The sequence below is a fragment of the Aythya fuligula genome, chromosome 28 (genome assembly GCF_009819795.1).
Source record: "Aythya fuligula isolate bAytFul2 chromosome 28, bAytFul2.pri, whole genome shotgun sequence".
NCBI classification, from domain to species: domain Eukaryota; kingdom Metazoa; phylum Chordata; class Aves; order Anseriformes; family Anatidae; genus Aythya; species Aythya fuligula.
The window spans coordinates 725,287-748,350 of NC_045586.1; the positions used below are offsets into that span (position 1 = coordinate 725,287).

Genomic DNA, 23,064 nt, shown 5'->3' on the forward strand with positions numbered 1-23,064 from the left:
CATTTCACCATCCCCACTCGGGGCAAAGTGCGGCAGCACCAGGGCATTCTCCATGCGAACTGCCCAGCTCCCTTCCTGCTCCATCCCTCGCCCCAGCCAGCAGCAGAGCCCAAGGCCCTGAGCAAAGCCACAGCTCGGGGAGCTCCACGAGGCTGTGGGGCTCGGGGCAGCAGGGTTTGCTGCTGGGATGGGTTCCTTCTGCCAGCTCAGCTGATGCACCAAGCAAGGACAGGCTGCCAGGCACAGCCCTTCAGCGGGTATGGCCGAGCAGCAGCGCTCTCCTGGTAAATTCAGGTTGGAAACGCTTGCTCTTTGTTTAACCTCATTAAGGTTAATCAATTAGCCTACAGAGACGAAAGGCTAAGCACCCCCCATGGAACAGAGTGAGAAACAGGGAGCGAGCGGCTTTACCATGCCACGGGGCTGGGATGAGGGGAGCTCACAGCCACCCAAAAACGCAGGCACCCAGAGCTCTCATCATCTCCCTGGGGCCCAGCTCTGACCTCCTGGAGGCAGCTCCCGCTGCGGGACCGCTGGGGGAAGCCCTGCTGCAGCCTCCCCCTGCCACCCGCCCGCTCCCTACCTTCGATGGGGGGCGAGGGCGAACTGCAGAACTCCGGGAATTTCTCCCTCAGCATGGCTCGCAGCTCCTTGTCCAGCTTGGGGTTGTCGAAGAGAGGGGCCAAGTGGCTGTGTTGATGGGGTAGGAAGGGAATGGGGTGAGAAACAGCTGGGATGCAGCCCCTGCTTCCCTACCGAGCTGGAAACCCAAAGCAAGACCTGCCAGACCCTCCAGCCACTGCACGGTCCTTAAAGCCCTTCCCTTCCCCAGTTCCTGGCAGTCCCCCAAGGGCCACCCTCCTTCCACAGCTTCATTTGGCAGCTTGCTACCAGCCCCAAAAGCTGTGCTGGGCTCTGCAAAGCCTCCTGCCCCAACCCTGCCCCTCTGGATGCTGAGGGGAACGAGCCCCGAACGCTTCCAGAGCGCGATGAGCCAGGGACGAGCCTTCAACTGGGCCCTGCCGAGCTGCTCCCTGCTGCACGTGCCAGAGGATTTCCTCCCTTCTGTCTGGGCTCTGACTCGTCCCACACACCACAGCCTGCACGGTGCCACCTTCCCTCCTGCACAGCAGCCGAGGGGCCCTCGCTTTGCCACCACCGAGACCCGTGTCACCAACAGGCGCACGGGAAGGGGAGAAGAGGCCTCACCAGGATGGGAACGTGGCTGCTGCAGTTATCTGCAGGCTGGAGCACCACCAGCAAGGCTGCTCAGCTCGGCGACCAGGAAGGCTGAGTGGCTGCAGCATTCCTAACTGCCCCAACCCCTTGGCTCAAGGGACTGCTCTCGGGACAAGCCCCAGCACCACAACAACAAAGCTAAGGCTTATTCCACGGCTTGTATGCAATACGAATGCCTCCTGCAGGGACTGGGGTTCATTTTGACTAGGCTGGTGAGAGCGGGGCCCTGGAAGGCTGCTGCACAGCAGCTCTCTGGATGCAGCAAAATTCAGGGCTGCCTTACGCCAGGACTCGCTTCTCCACGATGTGGGTGAGGGAGTTGAACACGCCTTGCCGCACGTGAGCCTCCAGCGGGGGGTAGAAGTTGGGAATGATCTGAAAGCAAGAGAAAGACCACGTCAGTGCCACCAGCCCTTCCCCGACACAGCCGGGACCAGCCAAGGTCCGTGGCACAAACTCTTGGGCCAAACCCCTGCTGCTCTTGACCAAGAGGGGCAGCAGGAGAGCTCCGTGAGTGCAGCATCTCAGGGATGGAGCACAGAGGGAGGACCACCCCGTACCTCTGGTTCCTTACCCCACAGGACCAGCCTGCACATCCCCCAGGGATGAGAAATCTCCCGAGGCAGCACCCGGGCAGTTGAGAGGCTCCAGGACTTGCCAGAGCCATGCTCCAAGCAGCAGCGAGCGCTGCAGGCGCAGGGCGAATAGGAGACGGACACCCCAAGCAACATTCAGCCCTGTCCACACGCAGTCCTTTGCTTCTGGCGAGAGGAAGACAACTCCTCCCTGCAATCTGGGTCATCCCGGGAACCTTCCACCCAGATCCTCTGCCAGAAGGCAGCAGTTGCTTTTGGCCGCGGGCAGCCCCGGGATGGGAGCGCAGCGAGCGGCGCTGTGCGCGAGGGAGGAAAAGTGATGCAACGAGCACCTCCTCCAGCGCTCATGCCACAGAAAGACCCCGCTTCCAAGAACTCCATCAGCCCTCCCCGGGACCAAATTACTGGAAGCAGCCCTCTTGGCACCGCTGCCCCCAGCGCTGAGGGGCACAGGCAGCTCTGTAGCTGCTGCCCAAGCAGGGCCTTGCTTTGAAAGGGAGGTGATGGGTCTGACTGGGGGACATGGCAAACAGATTCTGTTTACCCCCAGGGGACCTCGCTGGGCCAAGCACTTCATTAGGTACCAAAGGGAACAATTCAGAAGCCTTTTTCCTCCTAATGCTCATCCTTCTGGAAGGGTTTATGTGCAGAGATGGGAAGTCTTAGAAGGGTTCCCACAGTGGCATTCCCATTAATGAATGACACATGGGCCCGGGGCTCAGCGCTCCAGAAACAGCCCTGAATTTACCAAGAGACCACACGGACTCACAGAAGCCCCTGGTGGCTGGTTTGAAGAGGCAAATCGTTTAGCTGAGCCTCCACAGCAGCATGCCTGACTAGGGTCTTGGCAGATCAGTCGGGGAAAAATCCCTCTGTAACTTAGCATAGGTAAGGGGAGGTTAAAAGGGCTCTCTCGGGCTGCCGGCAGATTCGGAGCTGCTCCGCGGGCTGTTTCGCAATCGAGAGGCACAGTGCAAAACCAGATGATGCACTGAGGAATGCAGGAAAAGAAAAAAAAAAGGAAGGGGGGAACAGCTTTTTTTTGTTTGTTTGTTTCTCTGAAGTGAGATGACACTGTTTTGCAGCTCAATTATCGCTGGCTTTAGGGATTTCTGAAATGCCCTCACTGCGGGGTGCAGCGGCCTTTGCGCCAGGAACTCCCTGGGGGGTGAAGACATCTGCCTTGCTTGTGCCTGCACTGCTGGTGCCTGCCCTGTGGGACTGTCCAGCACAGACCGAGGGGCAGCTCGTGGGGAGCAGGCTGTGCAGCCAGCCAGTTTCAGCACAGGAGGGAAGGCACCGACCTACCCCAATGCATTCGGGCACCAGCGATGGGCAGCGGGGATGGCTCAGAGGAGAGCACGGCTGCAATCCCTAAGGGAGCAGCTCCCTGCCCAGCACACTTCCACTCCCGTGCACCAGGAGCAAGCAGATGAGGCTAAACCAAGCCCCAGGGGCTGGCACAGTGACCAGCTCTCTTTGGAGCGTGACTTCTGCTCAGCTGGGTGGTTTAGGCAGCGGGGAGATGGCCCGCGGGGCTCCCTTCCTCCTCACCATCCTCTCTTCACGCTGGACAGGAGTCCCTGTCCCACTGGTGGCAGAGGGACCACGTGGACCCTGCTCTCAAAGCCACCACCACTCAACCCTGGTCACGCAACTCATTTGGCAAGCCAGGGAACTCCCCTGGGAGCGAGGGTTGGGGCTCACCCGGCACATGAAATCCAGCAGCGTGGCGGTGATGGCAGGGTGAGGCTTCATGGAGTGGTGCATCACGAGAATGGCAGGCTCTGGAAGGAGAGAGCAGGGCACACCGTGCTGAGAGCCCAAAAATACCAACACCCTCCTCTCTCCCCCACCCTGCTGCCCCTCCATTGCAGAGGGAACCCCCTTCTTTTGGCTCCTCTGCACCCCTGCCCTCATCCAGCTCCTAAATAACATCTGGGCTTTAAGCAGCAGGCACAAAGCAGGTTCCCTGCGGGCAGCAGCAGGGCTCTGCCAGTCCCCACGCACGTGCCCCAAGCCTGGGGACAGCCCTGCAGCCAGGCACGCAGGGAGGGACACGCTGGGACTGGCCACGGACCTCAGGGAAGAGGCTTGCTGCTGCCACGTGGCGAAAGCCACAATTAAAAGGGGCTCCAACAGAGCAGCTCCCCTGCAAGCTGCCAGACCCCAGGAGCTCAGGGCAGGGGAGGGAACTGATGCTCTTTGGAGATAATCTGCTGGGCTTTCCCCACCAGATCCCACTGGCTCCACCAGCTCTGGAAGCCGTTAACCCCTTCTTTGACCCCATTCAGAGATGGGCTCCGAGGTACCTATATTCATGATGCTGTCCTTCTCGGGGTTGAAGAAGAGCCAGTCATAGAACAGGGCCAGTTTGGCATTCGAAGCAGCAACGTTGGACTACAGAAGGAAAATAAAAGTTAATTAGTGAGTGCTGAGCACCGGTCTCTGCACACCCAACGTGCCGGGCCCTGCTGCTGCACGAGGAGGGGCAGCGATGCTCTCCCCACCACCAGCACAAGGCAGGGCTGGCTCCAGCTCCCCTGGGCTCCTGCTGCTGCTCTGGGTGGGTTTTCAGACCAGGTGGGAAATTCCTGAAGAAACCTGTCTGCTCTGAAGGCAGCTCCAGCCAGAATAAGCAGAGCAGCAGAGGGCAAGGCAGCTCCAAGACTGAGACACCAGCCACGTGCTCTACGGGGCTACAACCTGCAGTGGTGCTGGACTGGACTCCGCATCTCGTTTGGCCTCATCTGCCACGCGTTCATGGGCACAGCAGCAGCCTCCTCTCCAGCTTCTGCTGTCTGACAGGCGCTGCACAGTGCAGTGCTGGGAGGGACAAGGAACTGCCTGGGAGGAGGGAGCCCCGATCGAGGCTGTAAGGAGGCCTCGGGCTGTGTGCTCTCACATCCTGCTTTAACCGTAGAGGCCTCCAAGATTTGTCCAGGCACAAAAGCAAAGTGCGTGACAAGCTAGAAGTGAGACGGTGAAGTTCATGCTGGGAAAGCCAATCCCAAAGGCTCCACCATGCAGCAGAGCCAGGACTGGAATGCAGAGCCCAGAACAAAGACCGACGTCCTAATTGCTGCTCTGCAACTCTCCTCCAGCCCAGCCAGCAAAGCCTAACCCCAATCTCCCCCGGCAGCTTTCAGCATCAGCAGGTTACCCTCCCCGTGCGGGGAAGGGATCCCACGCAGTTCCGTGACCCGCTCTCAGGCTTGGCTGGAGGTTGGGAACAATTTACTTGGGAATAATTTACAGATTACTGCTGGAAGAAGGTGCTCCCCGAGCTGCCGGACGGGCAGAAGGAGCCGAGGGTGCCCCTGGCCCGCAGGACTCACCGTGCAGGTGGTGAGCAGCCACCCGATGATGGCCCAGCGCGGGAGGATGTCGGAGCTGAGCACCTCGTTGGAGGGGTGGACCACGCCGCAGATGTAGCGTATGAGGTCGCAGCGCAAGGACTGGCTGTCGGGGGTGGACAGGTACTGCCGCTGAAACCAGTCCTGGTACCGCTTCTGCTGGCCGAACCGCACCTGGAGGGGAAGGGGGAGCCACGGGTTTTGCTCAGAGCTCGGGGAAAGGTTAGAAAAAAAAACACCAGAACCACCAACGGGCTCATCTGCCCTCCTGCAAGCTGCCTCTTTTGGCAGGCTCCCCTTCACACCCTGCTTCCCCACCAGCCCCACGTTGGCAGAGAGCTGGAGGAAGCAAAGGGGCCATTGTGCAGCGCGCCTCCAGCCGAGCGGACGGGACCACACGCCCCGCGCGCAGCACGCGGCGCAGCCCGGCGAGGGGGGAGCAGCCCTGCCTGGCGTGCGAGCACAGATAAGGGTTAACCCCCGTGCTGTCGCAGCGCAGCTCCTGGCCTCTCTCGAACAGCGCTGCTGTTGTCAGAGCCCTGATAACCCACCGCATCGCAGCCATTCAGAGAAAGCGCTTGCCTTGGAAAGCGGCCAGCCAGGAGCAATGTTCCCCTGCAAAGCCGTTTTGTGCCTTTTAATGAATAGCAGGGATGTCTCGGGCCCAGCTACATCAGCTCCTGCTGGGCAGTCTTTCCTCCTCTCGTTGCCATTAGATGCCAGAAGCAAAGAACATTTGTACCAGCCCCGGACAGCCCTTTCCTTTTAGCTGCTTGCACCGTTTCACCCCGCAGAAACCTTCCCTGCTGAACCGTGGCAGCAGCAGGCGTGGGTGTGCTGCTCCCTGTCCCCACGTGGGCATGGAGCTGGTGCAGGGTGGACCCGTTAGGGATGAGCGCCCTCCTCCCCCGTGCTGGCACAGGACCCCGAGCGAGTGCGGGGGACTCACCCGCGAGGTCATGAAGAGCAGCTTGGTCTCCATGTCGGGGGTGAGGCGACACGCCAGGAATTTGCGAGAAGTCCTCGACTGGAGGAGCTGCAGGACACCTGGGGAGAGACAGACGGGGCTTAGCGTCTGCACAGAGCCACAGACAGCACCGAACGGGATCTGCGTGGGGATTTACCAACGTCCTCAGTGGGTTCAGGTCAGAGCGTTAAGCTCTGTTTCCCTATGGCCACAAGCATTGGAAAGAGATCATGATTTTGGCTTGAAAGGTCTACTAAAACATCTGTCCAGGGATCAGTGGGGACATCAGTGACCAGAAGGCAGGGGTAAGGTCTGGGTGAGGAAGCCCAGACACCAACGTGCAAGCTATAACCACCACAGTACATCTCCCATATCTTGCCAGGAGGCACAAAGATGACCTTAGGCTTGTCCCTGCCACTCGTCCCACCCCAGCTGACGGTTTCAGACGGAGCAGTTGGCACCAAAAAGCAGGGTTGGCATAAAAGAGCCCACATCCAGGGCTCTACCAGGATCGAAGTCCAGCTCCTCCCCTGGCGTAAAGGCGCCCAGATGTGAAGATGAAGACCAGACATAAGAAAAAAAACAACTCGTGCGTAAAGAACAGAGGGGAGGAAAGCAGAAGGGGAGGCTGCAAGAGCCACTCATCATTCCCGGGCAGCTGGAAGAGGAGGAATTTATGACCTGAGCAGAGAGGCTCTGCTGCCGCTCGGCAAGACCTGAAGGATTTACAAGGCCGCCAGCTCCGCCGCAGACAGGCGGGCGCCGGGGATGCTGCAGGCAGGAGGTGCGCTTCGCCCTCCCCGTTCGGGGGCTTTTGCTGCACCACGCAGCCAGGTCGCACCTGGGGGACGGCTGGGGGGAAGCTTCGGAGCAGGGAGCACGGCTGGAAGCTCCTGCAGAGCTCAGAGAAAGGCTGCACGGCCACAGGAACACCCCACCGGTGAAAAGCTCCCGGCACAACGTCCCTCGGAGGGACGGATCCTGAACCCGGAGCTCGGTGCTGCTGGGCTCGAGCTCCAGCCACGGAAGCACAGAGCTCGGCGAGCCTGGCTTGGATCAGAGCAGCACGGAGCTGAGCGTGTGTGCCGGCGGCTGCTGGGGCTGACAGCCACCTCGCAGAGCAATTACGGCACGCTCTCAGCAGGCGGCAAGAGGGCAAAGAATAAGTCCTATGAAAAAGGCCAACTGCAGGGGAATTATTTTGGGGAGCAGGCTCCGAAGCACGAGCCAGGCGCAGGCGTTGTCTCGGCTTTATGGATCATGCCCGGGCGTTGCCTCACCTTTGTGCATCATCGGGCAATGCCCCCGGCTGCTGGCGGTGGTGTGAAACAGGGGAAAAACAGAACCACGGGAGAAAGGGCAAAAGCCGTGGGGAATTTGCTGCTTGTCAGCAGAAAATGAGTCAGGAGCACCGACATCGGCCCCGGCTTAGGGACTATTTTGCTGGGTCATTAGCGTGGCCAGAACTGCACCAAAAATCAGGAAACAGCCCTGATGAGTGCCCTGGACAGATGAGATTCTGCTTGAAGCCCCCCGAGCCGGCTGCGGGGTCCTCTGCGGGATGGGGAGGAAAAGCCCAGAGGCTGCTGCTGTGCACAGCCAGGAAGAGCTCGCTTCTCCCCGCCGCACCCAGAGCTGCAAGGCCACGGGTAAAACGCCACCGCTCCGCAGCAGGAACTGCACGGGGACACGCTCAGCAGCACATGCACTGCCCAGGCGTTGTCTCACCTTTGTGCATCGGCGGGCAATGCCACGGGCTGGCGGTGGCGGTGCTAAACAGGAGAAAAACAGAACCGCAGGAGAAAGGGCAAAAGCTGCAGGGAGTTTGCTGCTTGTCAGCAGAGAACGAGTCGGGAGCGCCGATGTCAGGGATCGCTTTGCAGGGTCGTTTGGTTAAAACTGCAGCAAACCAGGAAAATCACCCCGACCGCTGCCCCTACCAGCGTGGGGAGGGAGAGAAGCCACAGGGATGCTTGTTAGATGCCCCAGGATGCTCCAGAAGCATGAGCAGGTGCACAGATCCAGACAGAACTGGGAATGCCTCTAGTAGAAAGGCTTCTGTTAGAAGAGGCAGGGCTGAGCCTCCCTTAGGGCAGGACCAGGTCTCCTCTGCCTCCACGAGCCAGCTCCGACACCCAGAGAGGAAAACTCGGTCCCTGCAGCCCTTCAGCTGGCAAACCTCAGCAGAGACCGGCCATGACAGGAGAGGTTCTGGAGATGGAGAAGAAGCCAGAGATCGCAGAGCTTAAGGAGCATTTAATCAAATGATGCGCTGCAAGTTTCCCTGAGCATAATCTGAGATCTTTAAAGTGACGCTAACACGGCCCCTGAGAGGAGAGCAGGCACTGGGGGGTGGGCAAAGAACACTTTAAAGCCCCGTTTCCAAAGGCTCCCTCGAATTGCTGCAGACAGATAATGATGTGACAGCCCCTAGTGAAGTGAATAATTTATAGCAATAAAAATTATAAATGTAACACTCTCTCCATCACATCTATTTTAACCCAGACTACGCAGAGTGCTTCACAGCTGCGCGTTTGACACACCAAGAGTGGAAAGCTACTGGGAGAAATGAAAACCCATTTAGAAAGTGTCAGCTGCTGCACCTTCTGGGCTTCTTGGTTCCTTGAGGTCTCTTCTGGAGAGTCTGAAGAACTCAGACACTTTATATCTCTGGCCTTCTGCTTATAAATCAGGTGATTAAAAACACTAATTGTGGTTATGGAAGCGTGAAGTCCAGAACCAGCAATACGATTCCATGACTGTTGTGGCCCAGCTGCATTTACGTCCCCCTCAAACCACCCGCTCTTCAAAGCCCCCTGCAGCCAGCGGCAAGCTGCCTTTGGAGGCATCTCCTCCTAGTCAGCAGCGAGAGAGGCTCTGCAAACAGCCACGTGGGCCCCCACACCGACGGAGGTGGGATCACACGGGGTAATTATAGAGCAGAGCGTGCAGGGAGAGCTAAGAGAGCATCTGGGAAGAGCCCCCACGCCCGGCGTGTTTTGCTTTGTAACGGACTGACAGCGGCGTCAGCAGCCTGCCAAAGGCACACGGGGTGGCTCGGGGCTACTGGGGACACGGCAGGGGCTGTTCCCTGCCCGTGGGCAGGGCAGGACGGATCCGGCCGCCCCTTTGGCCCTGCCTACCTGTGAACTGCGCGCTGAGGACCTGCGGGTTGTGGATGATGTCCTTCCAGAGCTGCTCAAACTCCGGTATCCTCGCCACGTTCTGCAGGAGCCGCACGAGGTCACGGCCGACCATGAAGCAGTCCATGAACTGGGGGAAGAAGAGGAAAAAGTCTCACCGAGTGTTTACCTGCTCCCAAGCAGGGGGAAGGCGCTGGGGGGAGGAGGGGAAGGGAGGAACAGTCAGTCCTTCAACCTTACCGCCGGCTCCAGATGATTCACTCTTTGCACAATATCTACACTCCTGCCCCTGGCAGCCTGCCCCTCTTTTGAAGTGAGTAGGTTCTGAGAGGCAGGGTGACAGGCGGGAAGGTCAACGGCTATTTTAAAATGTTCCCTCTCTTGCAAAGCAAACAATCAGCCCATAAATCTGGCATTTTGTCTCCAGGACCGCAGCCAGTCTCTGAAGCTCCGACTCCGCGCTTGGTCCTTCTTGCCCAGCACGGAGCAAGGGGAGAGCGGGGACCTCACAGCCCGCAGGGTGAGGATGCTGAGCCCAAGGACACCAGCCAGCACCTGGAGCTGGTGGATTCTCCTGCACAGGATGGCCTAAGAGTGGCCCGGAGCTGGCTATCATGTTCTCCACCAGCCTGCGAGGCTACCAGCTGCCTCCCTAAGGGAGGAGCTGATATTCCTGCGGCTATTTTAAGCTGAGACTACCACCGAGGCACCACAGCAGCAGCAAGGGAACGCTTTCAAACCTTGTGGTCTGAATAGAACAGGCTGGAACGAGGCAGCCTACTCAAAATGGTTCAAAAGCTGTTCACAGCCTGCGGTGGGAACAAACCAGGCACCGGTGCCAGCAGGGTGCACGCTGGGGTGACCCCGAGGAGTCAGCTTTTCCTACACAAGCAGGGCACGAGGAGCACAGGCAGCGCCACGCAGGCAGGCACAGCCACCCCAGGGAGCCAGGCCTCCCCTCCCAGCCGTCCCCCAGTTCGCTCACCCGTTCGCGGAGGAGGGAGATGCAGAAATCCACCTCCTTCTGGCGGAGCACCTGGAGCTGAGATGTTCCGTGGTGGTCCACGATGAGCCGCAGGTAGGTGTACACCGCCATCGCTATCAAGATGCTGCTTTTCAGGACCCACTCTCTGCCAAAGGAAGGAAAAAAAAAATGTTTTCAGCCACATCTTAGAGGGAACCACAACAAGAAATTATATACAGAGAGAGAGACTGAGACCAGAAGAAACCAAGTGCTGAGGAAAGGAGCAAGGGCAGGGACTCCAGCCTGGAAAACGTTCACCCACCGACTGTTTGCCCTCCACAACCACCTCCGTGCCAGCTCTTGTTACACTTCAGGCCACCCCTTCCTCCCCCATGGAGGGTCCCATCACAGTCTGCCAGCCAGGGGCTCGGACCCAAGCTCTGTGGCAGGGTGGCAGACACACACAGGAGCTGCTGGGTTAGATTTCCAGGGCAACAGAAGTGCTCAGAGCCACAACAAACTGAGCTACTCACAACTGCAAGCGATAACGTGCTCAGGGTGAGCACAGGGAGCAGCTCCATGAACAGACTCGGCCTCGACGCTAGCACTGCCTGCCACAGGAGCATCTCCTCCTGTCTCTGCAGCCATCCAGCACCGAGCAAGACACAAGGCAGCAGGACAAGCACAAAGGACCTTCCCTCATGGGCATGGCTCCACGCTGCCTGCCTCAACGGGCTGCTCACGAAGCAGGTGCCTCGCACGTAGCTGAGGCACGTGGTGCTGCCGAGCGGAAAGCCACCCCTTGTGCTGCCCGAGGGGAGCGGCAGCACAGCAGCAGGGATGCAAAGAAATCAGCACTTGTCCCTTTTCCTTGGCTGGAGCAGCACGTGGAGCTCGGGGGCGGATGAAGAGCTGCTGCTGCCCCATCTCAACCACCCAGGAGAGAGCTGGGGATGAGGAGATTTGCAAGAGGATGGATCTAGCTACGTAGAGAAGGTCTGGAAACCGCACCAGGACAGACAGCACAGCACAGGAATCCATCCCCCTCGGAGCAGGACAGAGGTGAGAGGATGCAGCGAGCCTCGCCAGCAGCACGAGTGCCCACAGGCACGGTCATGCTCTGCTTCTACACCCTCGGAGAGCAAGGCAGCTCACCGAGCAGTGCTCCGATGGCTTTCTGCGAGCAGCTTTGTTTCCCAGTTGTATGGGTGGGTGCCACAGCCCTGCTCCTGTGGCAGAGTGCGGCCGCCAGCCGCCGCGGCTCCCGCGAGCGCCCTGCCCGCTGGGTGTGCCGCGTTCTCACCCTCCCTTATCTAACTGCAACAATAAATACTCTGGGTCCGTAAAAACGACCGAGTCAGCCTGGCTGTTCGCGCTGGATGCCAAGAACGGGCCAGGCCGGCTCGGTGCCTCCCGCATGATGGAGAACCCGCAGCATCTCCCGGCTCAGCCGGCCGTAAATCAGAGCCCCGCAGAAGTGGCACCGCTGCGCGCGGCAGCTGCAACGCCACCGCCACCTGAAGAGACACCAGCCCGGTGGCAAATGAGTCAGCTGCCCTAAATCACCGGGGGGGAGCCCGAGAAGACGTGACAAGTGCTTGCTTTCCCAGGCTCTTCTCGCTGCATCGAGCTGGCTGCGAGGAGCTGATTAATTAGGCGGCCGGGCGGCGTGGCCGGGCGGCGCTGCGCGAGGTTACGTCTAGGGAGGATGTGGGAGTAATTAAGGCCGGGATCCCGGGGGCTGTCAGGTCAGCATCTCCCCCTTTTCCCAATGAGAGCCGCGCAGATAAGAAAAATGCTGTCAAAGGGGGGGGTCAGAAGCCACCCACAGCCCCAGGATTCATCGATCGGGCAGGCAGGGAAGATGAAAACGCTTGGAGGAAGCGCTGCGCAGCCATTAGCAGCGAAATTATCGGCTGGCTTCCGAGAGGGAGTGGAGTGGCCTCCCCTCCAGTGCTTGAACAGCAGCTTTGTTGTTACTGCTTTTAATTAAACCAAGCACTCAACACTCTGAACGTGGCATCAGCTCTTCACATGCGTGGCTTTAATTAAAGCTCTGCCTTTCCCCCTGATCAAAGGGCGTAAATCCCTGCGGAGAGCTGCAGGTTCTCCCCTGGGCTCGCTCTCAGGTCTCAGCTCTCCTCGTGCAGGGTTTCTGAGCTGCTGCAGGATGTTCCCCGGACACTCCAGCAGCACCTTCAGCAGGGGCCGAGCCTTTTCCTTCCACATCTGCTCCTGTCAGGCTCCTTCAGTCATCGAGCTCAGCGAATATTTAGTGCGCTGGGCTGTCTCCTGCAGACCCGAGGCCAGATGTGGACTCGAATCGCCAGCAAGAAGCTGTTTCTCCCGCAGTCCAGCTGTTTGCAGTTACTCATTTGCAAGGCAAGAGCTGTAACGTGCTTTGGCCAGACAAGCAGAGCTTCGGGGATGTTCCGAGGCGCGGATTGGCAGCAGCGAGCAGCACCAGCGCACGGCGAGACCACGTTACCAGCGGGTAAAGCTTGGAAGCAGCTGGGAATGGAAGAGCTGAGCTTAGCACGAAGGGAGCCGGGGAAATGCTGCCAAGGAGCAAAGGTCAGAGAAGCCTGGAAGATCTCGGAGGGTCTCTCCACGGTTCCTACAGCGAGCCCGTGCAGCAGGGCACTAGATGGCACTCACGGCAGCGCGCATCGCGCATCGGCACAGCTAATCCCGGAGACAAATCACCAGGACTGTTAGCCGTGGCCAAATAAATGCTTTAACAACTTGATTGTTAACCACAGTAATAAGCGATTTGAGGAGAATCGCTGCTATTATAGACAGCGCTTGGTGAAAAGCTATAGGCTATTTAAAAATAATGACTCTGCCCAGTTGAGGGCTGCAGCTAGGAATTCTGCTTATCATCAATTAGCGGCTGCTTTGCCAACAAAGGACAATGCTGAACCCACAGGACAATACTTCCCAGATGGCTCGTCCCCAACAAATTAAAGTTGCAGCTCCGACGAAGCAGGAGCTGTTTAAACACAGGAAGCTTTTTGGGCAATTAACTCTGTCCTACTCCTGCGAAAGGAACACCTCCCCCGCAGCTCAGGAAACGCAGGAAGAAAATATTCCTGGGATGCTGCTCGGGGGCCACGCGTGCTCCTCCACACGCCGGGTGCTGCCGTGGCACGGCCCAGGTGCTGCACGCTGCGGCACAGCCGTGTCCTCCTGCAACGCCCGCGGGAGGCTGCGGGACAGGCACCAGCCCGGGCAGAGCATCCTACCTAGCGTGGCACGCAGCCCCCCTCCAAATCCCGTGTAGGTTTGCTCCCACACACAGCCCTTTGAGAGCGAGGGCTTCGTGGCACAGCCAGCAATGTGCTTGGTGACACGTTAAGGGAACACAGAGGTGTTTTGCACAGGAAACCCCATCAACGCACTTCCACTTGAGCCGGTGCTTCAAGTGCTGCTCCCAAACCTGCCTCTCGTGCATGGTGCAGGACGACAAACCCTCCTGGCGGGCAGTTGAGGCGCGCTCTCAGCCACCTAACGCCCGGCTGCTGCTCTCCTGATGGCACCAGCCTCTGCCACTGCCTCCCGAGCTCCGTACCTTTGCTCCGTCAGGATCTCCAGGACGTTCTCGGCCAGCCAGATATTCTTCGCAGTCACATCCCCGCCTGAAAGTGGGAAACAATGCAGGAGAGAAAAAACAGTCAGATTAACGGTGTGGTTCTGCTGCCGCATTCAGCTGGACCACCGACGGCTTCAGACCCCGCACCCCCAGCCAGGGGAAGCTAATTAAGGGCTCTGGAGCACATCCTGCTGTCTGCTCCTACTCTGCCTGCTGCACACGCTTGGCTGTTCCGAGATGTGCTGATAGCGTGCTTAGAAGGGCAGCAGACTGGCTTTCTGTTAGGGGATCAGGGAGTCTTTACTGCAATCCTGCAGAAGAACTGGAATATGGAGCCAGGGATTATTCTTTCTGGAAAGCAGAGGAGAAGCCAGAAAGGGGCGAGATTCAGTAGCTGGGAAAAACAAACCAAAACAAAAACACATTCCCAGCTGCTGAGCCTACAACGGGGACACGGCATCTGCAAAGAACACCCGAGCTCTCCAGCGAAGGCCAGGTGTCAAAGCAGAGTCTCGCCCTCTCAGCGGGGCCCTTCGGCACGAGGCTGGAGCCCGTGGCCAAAGCCACGAGGAGCCGAGGGCCTCCTGCGGCAGGGGTACGGCCAAAACAATGGGGTCACGACAATTAAGGCATCGTAAATGCGGTGAGAATTGAAGCGGCGGCGGCCTTCCAGAACTGTGGGGGCCCTGAACGGGGAGGTGTAAGCAAGGGGAAACAAGGGATGCCTTCGCCGATGGGTTTTTAAATGCTCTGTTTACACTGCGACAACAGGGCCAGGACAGCTTGGCTCCCGCTCAGGACTCTGTCCCCTCCCTCCCCGTTCTTCCTCCCCTGAAGAGCAGACCTAGCAATTTCCAATCCAGGCCGCCCAGCCCCGCGTCACGGGCGCGCACAATAAAAACACAATGTCAGGTTTTTATGGTGGGACATTAATTCCCCCGCTGTGGCCAGCACCAGGGCTGAGCAGGGAACACGGAAGAGGCACCGTTCCTGTGAATCCGGAAAGGCGTGTGTGCGCGCACGAGTGTGGGGTGCTCACACCAGGCCCGCTGGGAACGCGCTGCGGGCTTCCAGACGGGCAGCCCCAGCTCCCTGCGAGAGCTCCTGCCTTCACACCACATCTCTGATGGGCCACACGGCTCTTGTCATCACCCAGGTCAGAGCAGGGAGCGGGGATGATCCTGGTGCTCGCGACAAGCTGGCAGCAGCAGGAACTAATTTGGTTCCTGTTCCAGCATTTGCCAGAAGCCTCCTGGCTCGCTCTCTCTGATTCACTCCTCGTAGAGGCTGTTGGGAGCAACAGACTCGTGAGGGTTTGTCCTCTGCCCCATCCTTCCTGGAGAGATTTCCTCACCAGACAGGTTGGGGCAGGCTGAGCGCCTGCCAGCGAGCTCTGCTCCTGCCTGTCCCGGGTCCTGCGACGCGGGGAGCCTGTTGGGACCTGGCCGTGCAGCAGCCCGGGCTCTGGATCCGATTCCACCACGCGCCCTGCTGCCTGCCCAGCCTGCTGGCACGAGCAGCTCAGATCCTGCTGCCTGCAGCACGGAACCCACCTGCGATCTGCTTCATGAAGGTCATGCAGACGCCGTCCGCGCCGAGCACGCCGCTCTTCACCAGCTCCCGCAGCAGCCACACCAGCTGGATGGGGGGAGAGGTGAGCGCAGGTCCTGCCAGAGCCTCCCACGACACCTCCCCACAACACCCCGGGTGCCCCTGTGGCAAACGCCACCACCCCAATTTCCCTTCCACGACGTGAGGAGTTTGTCCCCAAGCCCCCCTGGCTCCAGCACCCTCTGCTCGTCCTCTGCCAGGCTGGCAGCAGGAGGGGGGGCTCTGGGGCTCTGACCTCTCCTCACCTGGGTCCGACACGTGTCCTGCAGCTTCAGGTACTTCTCCATGAGGATCTGGTTGATCTTGTTGAGGACAATGTTCATGCCATCTCGGCTCACCAGCGCCAAGTCCCGGTAGCACTGCAGCAGAGAACGGCAGGAGATGCTTACAGATAAAGGAGCACGATGGAAAACATACCGTTGGTGGTTTTTTTTTTTTTTTAATCAAAACCTGATTAGATAACAGCAAATAAATTCATCTCAGGGAAGGAGGAACATCAAGGCAGGCAGGCTCCGTGGGGTGACCTGAATCAGCATCCCAGGGCCAGGCCAGGCCGAGCCATTAATCCTCCATCACAAATGCCAGCTGGATGCGCTGGGTTCAGCCCTGGGGGCCAAAGGTTTCACAGACACCGTCAGGTGGCTCACAACAACCTCCCCCATCCCCTCCCCGGGCTCTGCCACAGCTCCGGACAGACCAATACCGGAGAGGAAAGACAGCCACCGGTCCTTGGGAAGGATCAATGAATAAACAGCCCCCATCCAGATAGGGGGAGGAAGGACCTTATCGGCCAGCAGCCAGGAAAAATGCTGGCCAGAGAGCAAAGGTGCTGGCTCTCCCTTCCCCTCGGCTCAGGGCAGCAGGGGGTGGAGGGCGCCGAGGAAGTAATTTGCTAAGGAGGTCTGAACGAATGTTAATTTGCGCCGGTAAATGTCATGATATTCCAGAGAGCAGGGGTCTGCTCTCTGCATCCTCCTTTAGAGAGTTAATGAGGCCTCAAAAGATCCCTTTGATGCGGCTCCCCGTGCTCAGGCTTTCTCCCTGCCTTTCTCATAGAGCACTGCTGACAGAAATAAAAACAAAACTACAGCAACAACACAACGAATCAGAACCCGAGAGGTGAAGTCTTTTGGGGACCTCCAATTGCTTTTGAAATGCTAAACGGGTACCCGCAAAGCAGAGCCAGACTCGGTGTCTCCACGCAGGCTGCTACCTGGCCAGGATCAGGCCTCTCCTTTGGAGGAGCAGCACATCCATCAGGGAAAATGCCTGCGAGGAGGCAGCCCGGGACACAGCCAGCCCGGGATGCCAATTCCCCTGAGCTCTGCCCAGACTCAAGGTTTTTCCTTCGTTGTTTGGAAAACGCCAGCGCTGTCAGGCCCCTGCCCTGCCTGCATCCTCCTCTGCGGGCTCAGGGTGACCACCCACTGCTCCTCACCCATCTCTCACGGGCAGGTTTGTTTCTGCGCCCCGAGGAGCAGCAGGGAGGTGAACGCTTCTCACCTTAGCAGCTTTTCTTGGCACTCAGGAGCTTCTGCTGCATTCCTGGAGCTCCTTTTCCGGGTCACACACCTGCCTTTTGGATTTCTGGTGGCCGTGCAGGAGGTTCAGTGCCCAATTCTGCATTTAAAGCCACTTCCGGGTCCTCTGACACAGCTCAGAGCATGGATTAGCTCCCGATGGGCTGGGCTGACCCTGGCAGGCTGCAGCGAGCAGCCGGGAGAGATGCTGCAGGGAACTCACTTCGGTGTCAGTCCCAGGAGAAGGGCATCACCACCCCGGCACCCACGGAGGTTTGGCAGCTCTCCCTTCACCTCGCTCGCTGCCAACTTCCCCAAAACGCCAAACACGGCAGAAAACCACAACACAACCCACACAAAGGACGCTCCTGACGCCTGCTCCGACACAACCGGAGGAGCACAAATCCCCTTTCACCAACCTCACAGCCCTGTCGCTTCCCTGCTTGCTCACACAGCCCCGACAGGACCCTTGCATAAACAGCCTCGGGCACCAGGATGGCAGCGAGGACCCAAAAGTGCTCGGAGAAAAATCCTCAGGGCTGCCGAGGGGGCGGGGAGAGGACCTGAAGTTGTTGCTTATTGCCAAGGCTGCACGCGATCCGTCGCCTCCTCCCCGCTCTCGGCAGATCGGAGCCGCCGCTCGCGCAGGCCATTTAATTAACAGGAAGGAGCAAATGATAAATGTTTGCTTTAAATGAGGGATATGTGAGGGGGAAGAAAACAGGCACGGAGAGGGGGAGAGGCCCCCCCCAGCAGGCAGACGGCTGCCGGAGGAGATGTCGGGAGCTGTCGGGGAGGGCTCCGTGCCCTCTGATCCCGCAGCCCGGCGTTAATTAAAGCGAGGGGTGGCAGGCGGAGGAGGGCGAAGTGACACACCAGGGGCTGTCACCGGGTGCTGGGAGGCGGCCAGGCGGCCCTCCTCGCAGCTGGGGGAGCTCAGCACGGCTCAGCTCCCCCGGCTGCAGCGTCAGGGCAATGAGGGGGGAGGAAGAAGAGGAGGAGGAGGAGGAGAGCTGCGTGCCCACCGCCAGGGCTGGCCGCTGCTTCTTCACCTCATCGGCGAGTTCCTGGGGCAGCTTCAGCCCCCTCCCAAGAAGGGAGATGCTGTAACCGACCCCCCGGGAGGAAACGGTGGCGCCTGCACCTCCAAACACCAGCAGGAGCAGCTGGGGGACGGCACGGCCACGGGGCCAGCTGAGCCCCAGCAGCACGCGGGGACCGGGCGCCTGATAAGGAGCACAAGATGCCCGAGCAGATGGCAGGAGATGCCTCTGCAGGCGTGCTGGGGCTGCAGCACTGACCGCACAGCCCTGCCTGGCTCCTAGGGCAACGAGCACATGAGTACCCTTGAACATAAACACAGCTCGCTGCAGCAGTCTTGACTTTTTTGTTTTTTTTTTCTTCCTCCCTGGGCAAACCAACGGGCTCGTGGAGGAGAGCAAAGCCTGCAGGGGTTGTGCTCGATTCAGGGCAGCACCACTTCCACCGCATCCTGCTGGGATTTGATGCCCCCCGAGGCTGGGAATCCTCCCCCAGGCCCAGAGGTGCGGAGGCTGGGATGACCAGGGCTGGCTGCGCTGCATGCCCAGGACCTGCAGGAGGTCCTTGCTGGAGGATGGACGCAGCTCTGCCCGTGGTGTGCCCATTTCAGAGCTCTCTCAGGAGTCCCGCAAGGTGCCCTATCTGCCAGGCGAGCCTTAACCCCTCTTGGTAGGCACGGGAGTGAAGGCAAGGAGAAATCACCCCCGAAACCCAGCAGAAAATCACTGCCGGGCTTCCTGTCCCTGCCGTCTGGACACAGGGCAGGTGGCAACAGCAGATGACATCAGAGCCCAGCAGATCCAATTACTCCCTGAGAAAAAGGGCCACGCTCCCCAGAGCAGATCTGACAAGAGCAGGAGGACGGGAGGAGCAGCCACGTCTCATTACCCCAGTGCGCGGGTGCCCGCCAGCAGCTGGGACATGCGGAGCCAGACAGCTCGCCCCCTGCCAGAGGAAATTGCAGAGGGAAAACCACTGGAGAAGCTCTGCTCTGCCCCTCGCAGTGTGATTGCCACGCAGACCAAGCGCTGGAGCTCGCTGGAGTCACTCTGCCTCGGCTTCCCCTGCCCCACGCACCCTGCACTACCTGCGCTCAGCTATCGGGGTCCGGGTGCTCCCCACCAGCTGCGGCCCTGGAGGAGAGAAGAGCATTTCATTTGGTGGCTCCCGTGCCACAGCTGCTCAGAAAGGAGCTGAGTCCAACATCTGGTGTCCGGAACACGAGGCAGAGTCAGGCCGGAGCCGAAGGACAGCAGGACAGGGGCTGTGCGAGCAGGCTTCAGGGAGGCAGAGCGAAACAGCCAGAAGGAAACCCAACCTGACCAGCACTGGGAGCAGCCGGGGCTAAAGACTCCCAGGAGAAGTGTGCTTTGCTTTCGAGCTGTGATTTCTGGGGAGCAGAGCTGGAACTTCAGCGCCCAGCAGCGCTGAGACAGCCACACGTTCCGGGAGCTGACCTGGACCCACGGCTTCAGCAGGGAGAGCTCTGCCCTCGCAGCAGAGATTAAATCAGGAGAGGATATTGCATGAGTCACCTTTGGTCCAGCACAGTGCCAGGGCTCAGAGCACATCCCTGATGGCACGGCACGCCGCTGTGCTCGCTGCAGCCGCTGTCTTCCTGCTTTGAGTCCACTTCGACCCTCCCCAGCCCTGCTCAACACCTGCTTGCTGAAACCCATCCAAACGAGGACCCCCCGGGCACCTCTTCCCACGCGCAGCCCTTCCAGCAGTGCTTTTGGTTCTCCTTTGGGCTGCTACAGCTAGGTCTGGTTCCTCCAACAGAGCAGCTATCACAGCTCCCTCCCTGAGCTCCCCCACCCAGCAGCAACGCTGCCCAACCCGTGTCTGAGGCCCTCAAAACACAAAGCGTTCATCTTCACCGAGGTAACTAACAGCAGTTGTAGAATCACAGCGTAGAACAGCATCAAAAAGTTACTTAAAAATTAAACCTGGTCTGCGAAATTAATAGAAGCCAGCTGCTGACATGCAATTTTCTCTAGGAATTGGTCGTGTTTCTTCTCCTCGAGAGTCTAAGCGATTATTTCTGTAGGCATCTGCACCCAGCCCCCAGCACACGAATCTGTTCTGGGCCTCCACAGGCAAGGCAGAAGCCGGGAAAGGGTTTATGGTTTCTCGAAGACTCAGTGCTCGCCTCCCACAACGAGAAACAATTAATTCTAGGGCTGTGAAAGAAGCCAGCCAAGCTCCCTTCCCTGGTGGCAGCGTCTGCATTCCCCCAGCAGCAGCTGCTGCAGCGCCTGCGCCATGTGGACGCAACGAAACCAGAAATGGTCCAAGCAGAGTCACTGCCCCGCTACAATAAACAGGGCTCAGCGCTGAGGACCGCAGCCAGGCGCCTGCTGGTGTCTGCACGAGACCAGAAACTTCCCCAGGAGCCCCTCTGCAGATCCCGGGCTGCCTGGAAAGCAAAAAAAAACCCTCGGGAAGAAGCTCGCAGCGGGCGCGCGCGCGCCTTACCTTCTGCGCCTGAGCCGGTTCGGTCAAGACCAGAGTGAAGAGGCCCAGGCAGATCTCCTCGTGCTGGGAGGTGCCTTTGCATATCTGCGAGAGAAAAAGCACGCGCTGCCTGTGAGCGGGCCGGGGGACGGCAGAGGAAAGGGACAAGGGGACATGAAGCGCACGAGGTCTCCCCAGCACTGGTACACACTGGTGAGGCTCACGCGCAGAGAGCCTCCCAGGGCTCCTGGTGGCACCGTTTGAACAAAACGCCCCAAATCCTGCATGTCAGGAGCCCGGGGACCCGTGGGGGTCTCCTTGCAGCCCCCATCTGTCCTCATGGGGCATTTCACGAGCTTCCAAGCCTTGGGTGCAGCCTGAGCCGCCAGCTTTTTCCCCCATTAAGGGGGAGGCAACGTTTTCCTGCTGATTCCAAGAGCCCAAGGTGTTCTGGGGAGGAAAAAACACAACTAACAAGTCTGGGAGCCCGTTAAGATGTCACAGGGCAGTTCTCCTTATACGGTAACGTCTGCAGCCCGCTGGCAAGTATTTTAAGGCCATGCCGAGTTGGAAATAAATGCTCCATCCCTCACCAGGGGGACTGAACCTGCCCTTTCCAGCGGGCTGGAGCCCGGCTGTTCGGAGGCCAAGAAAAAGCTGACCTGAGCGGTGCAGGAGGACAAAAATACACGAGAAACAACAGCACCAGGAGCACGTGCGCAGCGCTCCAGGCTGGCAGGGACGCGCTCAGCGAGAGCTGCACCCGGCTCGGCCTCCAAATACGCTGCCAGGCGGGGATGAGAGTGCCCCTGCTTTGTCTTTTCACCGCAATAGCTCTGAGAATCCTTCAGAGGTTGAGAACGGGGAGAAGGCAGCAGGCTCCGTCCCCCAGGCTCTGTTCTCCTGCCTGCTCTCTGTGCTTGCCCCCAGGCGATGTGTGTGGGCACAGCACCCCCGGAGCCGTTCCTGCAGGCAGGACCTCTCAGGAGGTGACACTCACGTGAGCGTTGAGGGCGTCGTTGGCCTCCCTCTCCGACAGCCCGCTGGTCAGCGACGTGACGATGCCCACGCACCGCTCCAGCCTCTGAAAGGAGAGAGCCAACGTCAGGGCCGGGCCCGAAACCCAGCGATGGGAATTCTGCTGTCATTTCGACACGAGGCCAAGGCCCGGGCTGATTTCTACGAGCTCCCTCCGAGCAGCAGCCCCGGGTCTCTGCAAGGCCCCTCGGTGCCACTCGGCAGCCTGGAAACCTTCTGCTGGGGCTGCTCGACGCCCTGGAGAGTTCTGGCTGAGAACAAGGAGCAGTTTTGGATGTTTCCAGGCAAGCAGCCCTGGTTGTGAAGCAGTGGGAGGCCACCCCAACACGTGTCAGTGTGACGGTGACAGTGCAGGTGTGACTTCAGAGGAGCTCGTGGCAACATCTGCTCCACTCGAGAGATCGGAGTGGTTTTTCGCAGGGTTTTTGCAAATTATTTCACCTGTAGCCGATGGCTTTGGCTTCAAAGCTGGCCCTCAGCAGCACAACGCAGCCCCTGCGCTGCCTCCCCCGAGCCCCCTGATGGCTCCAGGAACAGCAGAACACGGCGGGGACAGCGGGGTCGGCCCCCACCCCATGTAAAACCCCAGGTCTGGTGGCAGGAACACGGCCCTGGTGGCCCTGGGGACAAGCAGGGGACGTGGTGCAAGGCTGGCAGCAGGCAGGTTCCCAAGTTATTTCTGCACAGGCATCTCTTGATTAAAATGCCAGCCTGTCATGCAAATTAGGGGCCTGATTAGCAGATTAGGGGCCTGATTAACCTCTCCGCATATCAAAGCGGCTGCGGAGAAGTCGCTATGAGGCTGGGGTCAGTGGCTGTGCAGTGAGAGCAGCAGCGGTCAGTAAGGCTGGGATAATGCCTTTGTTGGAGGCCCGGGGCCGGCTTTATGCGGGAGCAATGGGGCAAAACCCGTGAAAATCCCCGCTGTGAGGCGGGCGGGATCCTTGAAGGGGAGGACAGGGCCCAGCGGCTGAGGGACTGGGTGTGAGTGAGACGAGTCGCTGGCAGGTGACGCAGCCAATGGGCCACCGGGAGAGGAGGTTCAGCGCCAGATGAAGGCTCTGATCCGAGCCCCCCCGATGGGCTGATGGGCTCGGGGCTCGCTTCTGGGGCCGAGCAGGAGGTGGGAGCCGTGCTGCGAGCTGTTTGAGAACCCAATTCCAGCCTCGGAGCACTTCCAGCAGCTCACGGCCCAGCACCAAGCCCAACCAACCCCCCCGGCTGTCCGAGAGGGCGATTTCTCCGCTCCAACACCCGGGACAAGAGGTTTCCACCAGCTGCAGCCCTCACAGGGGGCTGCCAGACAGAAACACCCAACCCACAGCCCCACCACCGATGGTGTGTCCTCAAGATGTCCCCAAGATGTCTCTGAGCTGTCCCCAAGCAGCCCGGTTCCTTCAAGCCCTCGACGCACGCAGCCCCACGCGGCTCCTCCCGTGCTCCTCGTCCCACCCGTTGGGGCTTTACCCCGAGAAACAACCCCGTGGTGCTGCGTCCATCGGCGCTGCCGCGCTCAGGAGCACAAACGATGCCCAAAGTC

At 59.5% G+C, this 23,064-nt stretch overlaps 1 protein-coding gene across 1 annotated transcript in view; it reads right to left on the reverse strand.

Annotated features, from left to right (window-relative positions):
* Positions 1–23,064, reverse strand: part of INTS3 (integrator complex subunit 3) — a 37,267-nt gene that overhangs the window by 13,465 nt on the left and 738 nt on the right. Inside the window, exons 2-14 of the mRNA XM_032204656.1 lie at positions 21,487–21,570; positions 20,508–20,591; positions 15,714–15,827; positions 15,411–15,495; positions 13,837–13,903; positions 10,287–10,431; positions 9,302–9,431; positions 6,141–6,238; positions 5,174–5,365; positions 4,148–4,235; positions 3,543–3,622; positions 1,523–1,614; positions 584–690 (exon numbers count right to left, since the gene is read on the reverse strand). Coding sequence (XP_032060547.1) covers positions 584–690; positions 1,523–1,614; positions 3,543–3,622; positions 4,148–4,235; positions 5,174–5,365; positions 6,141–6,238; positions 9,302–9,431; positions 10,287–10,431; positions 13,837–13,903; positions 15,411–15,495; positions 15,714–15,827; positions 20,508–20,591; positions 21,487–21,570 — 1,366 coding nt within the window. The remainder of the gene's footprint in view (positions 1–583; positions 691–1,522; positions 1,615–3,542; positions 3,623–4,147; positions 4,236–5,173; positions 5,366–6,140; positions 6,239–9,301; positions 9,432–10,286; positions 10,432–13,836; positions 13,904–15,410; positions 15,496–15,713; positions 15,828–20,507; positions 20,592–21,486; positions 21,571–23,064) is intronic.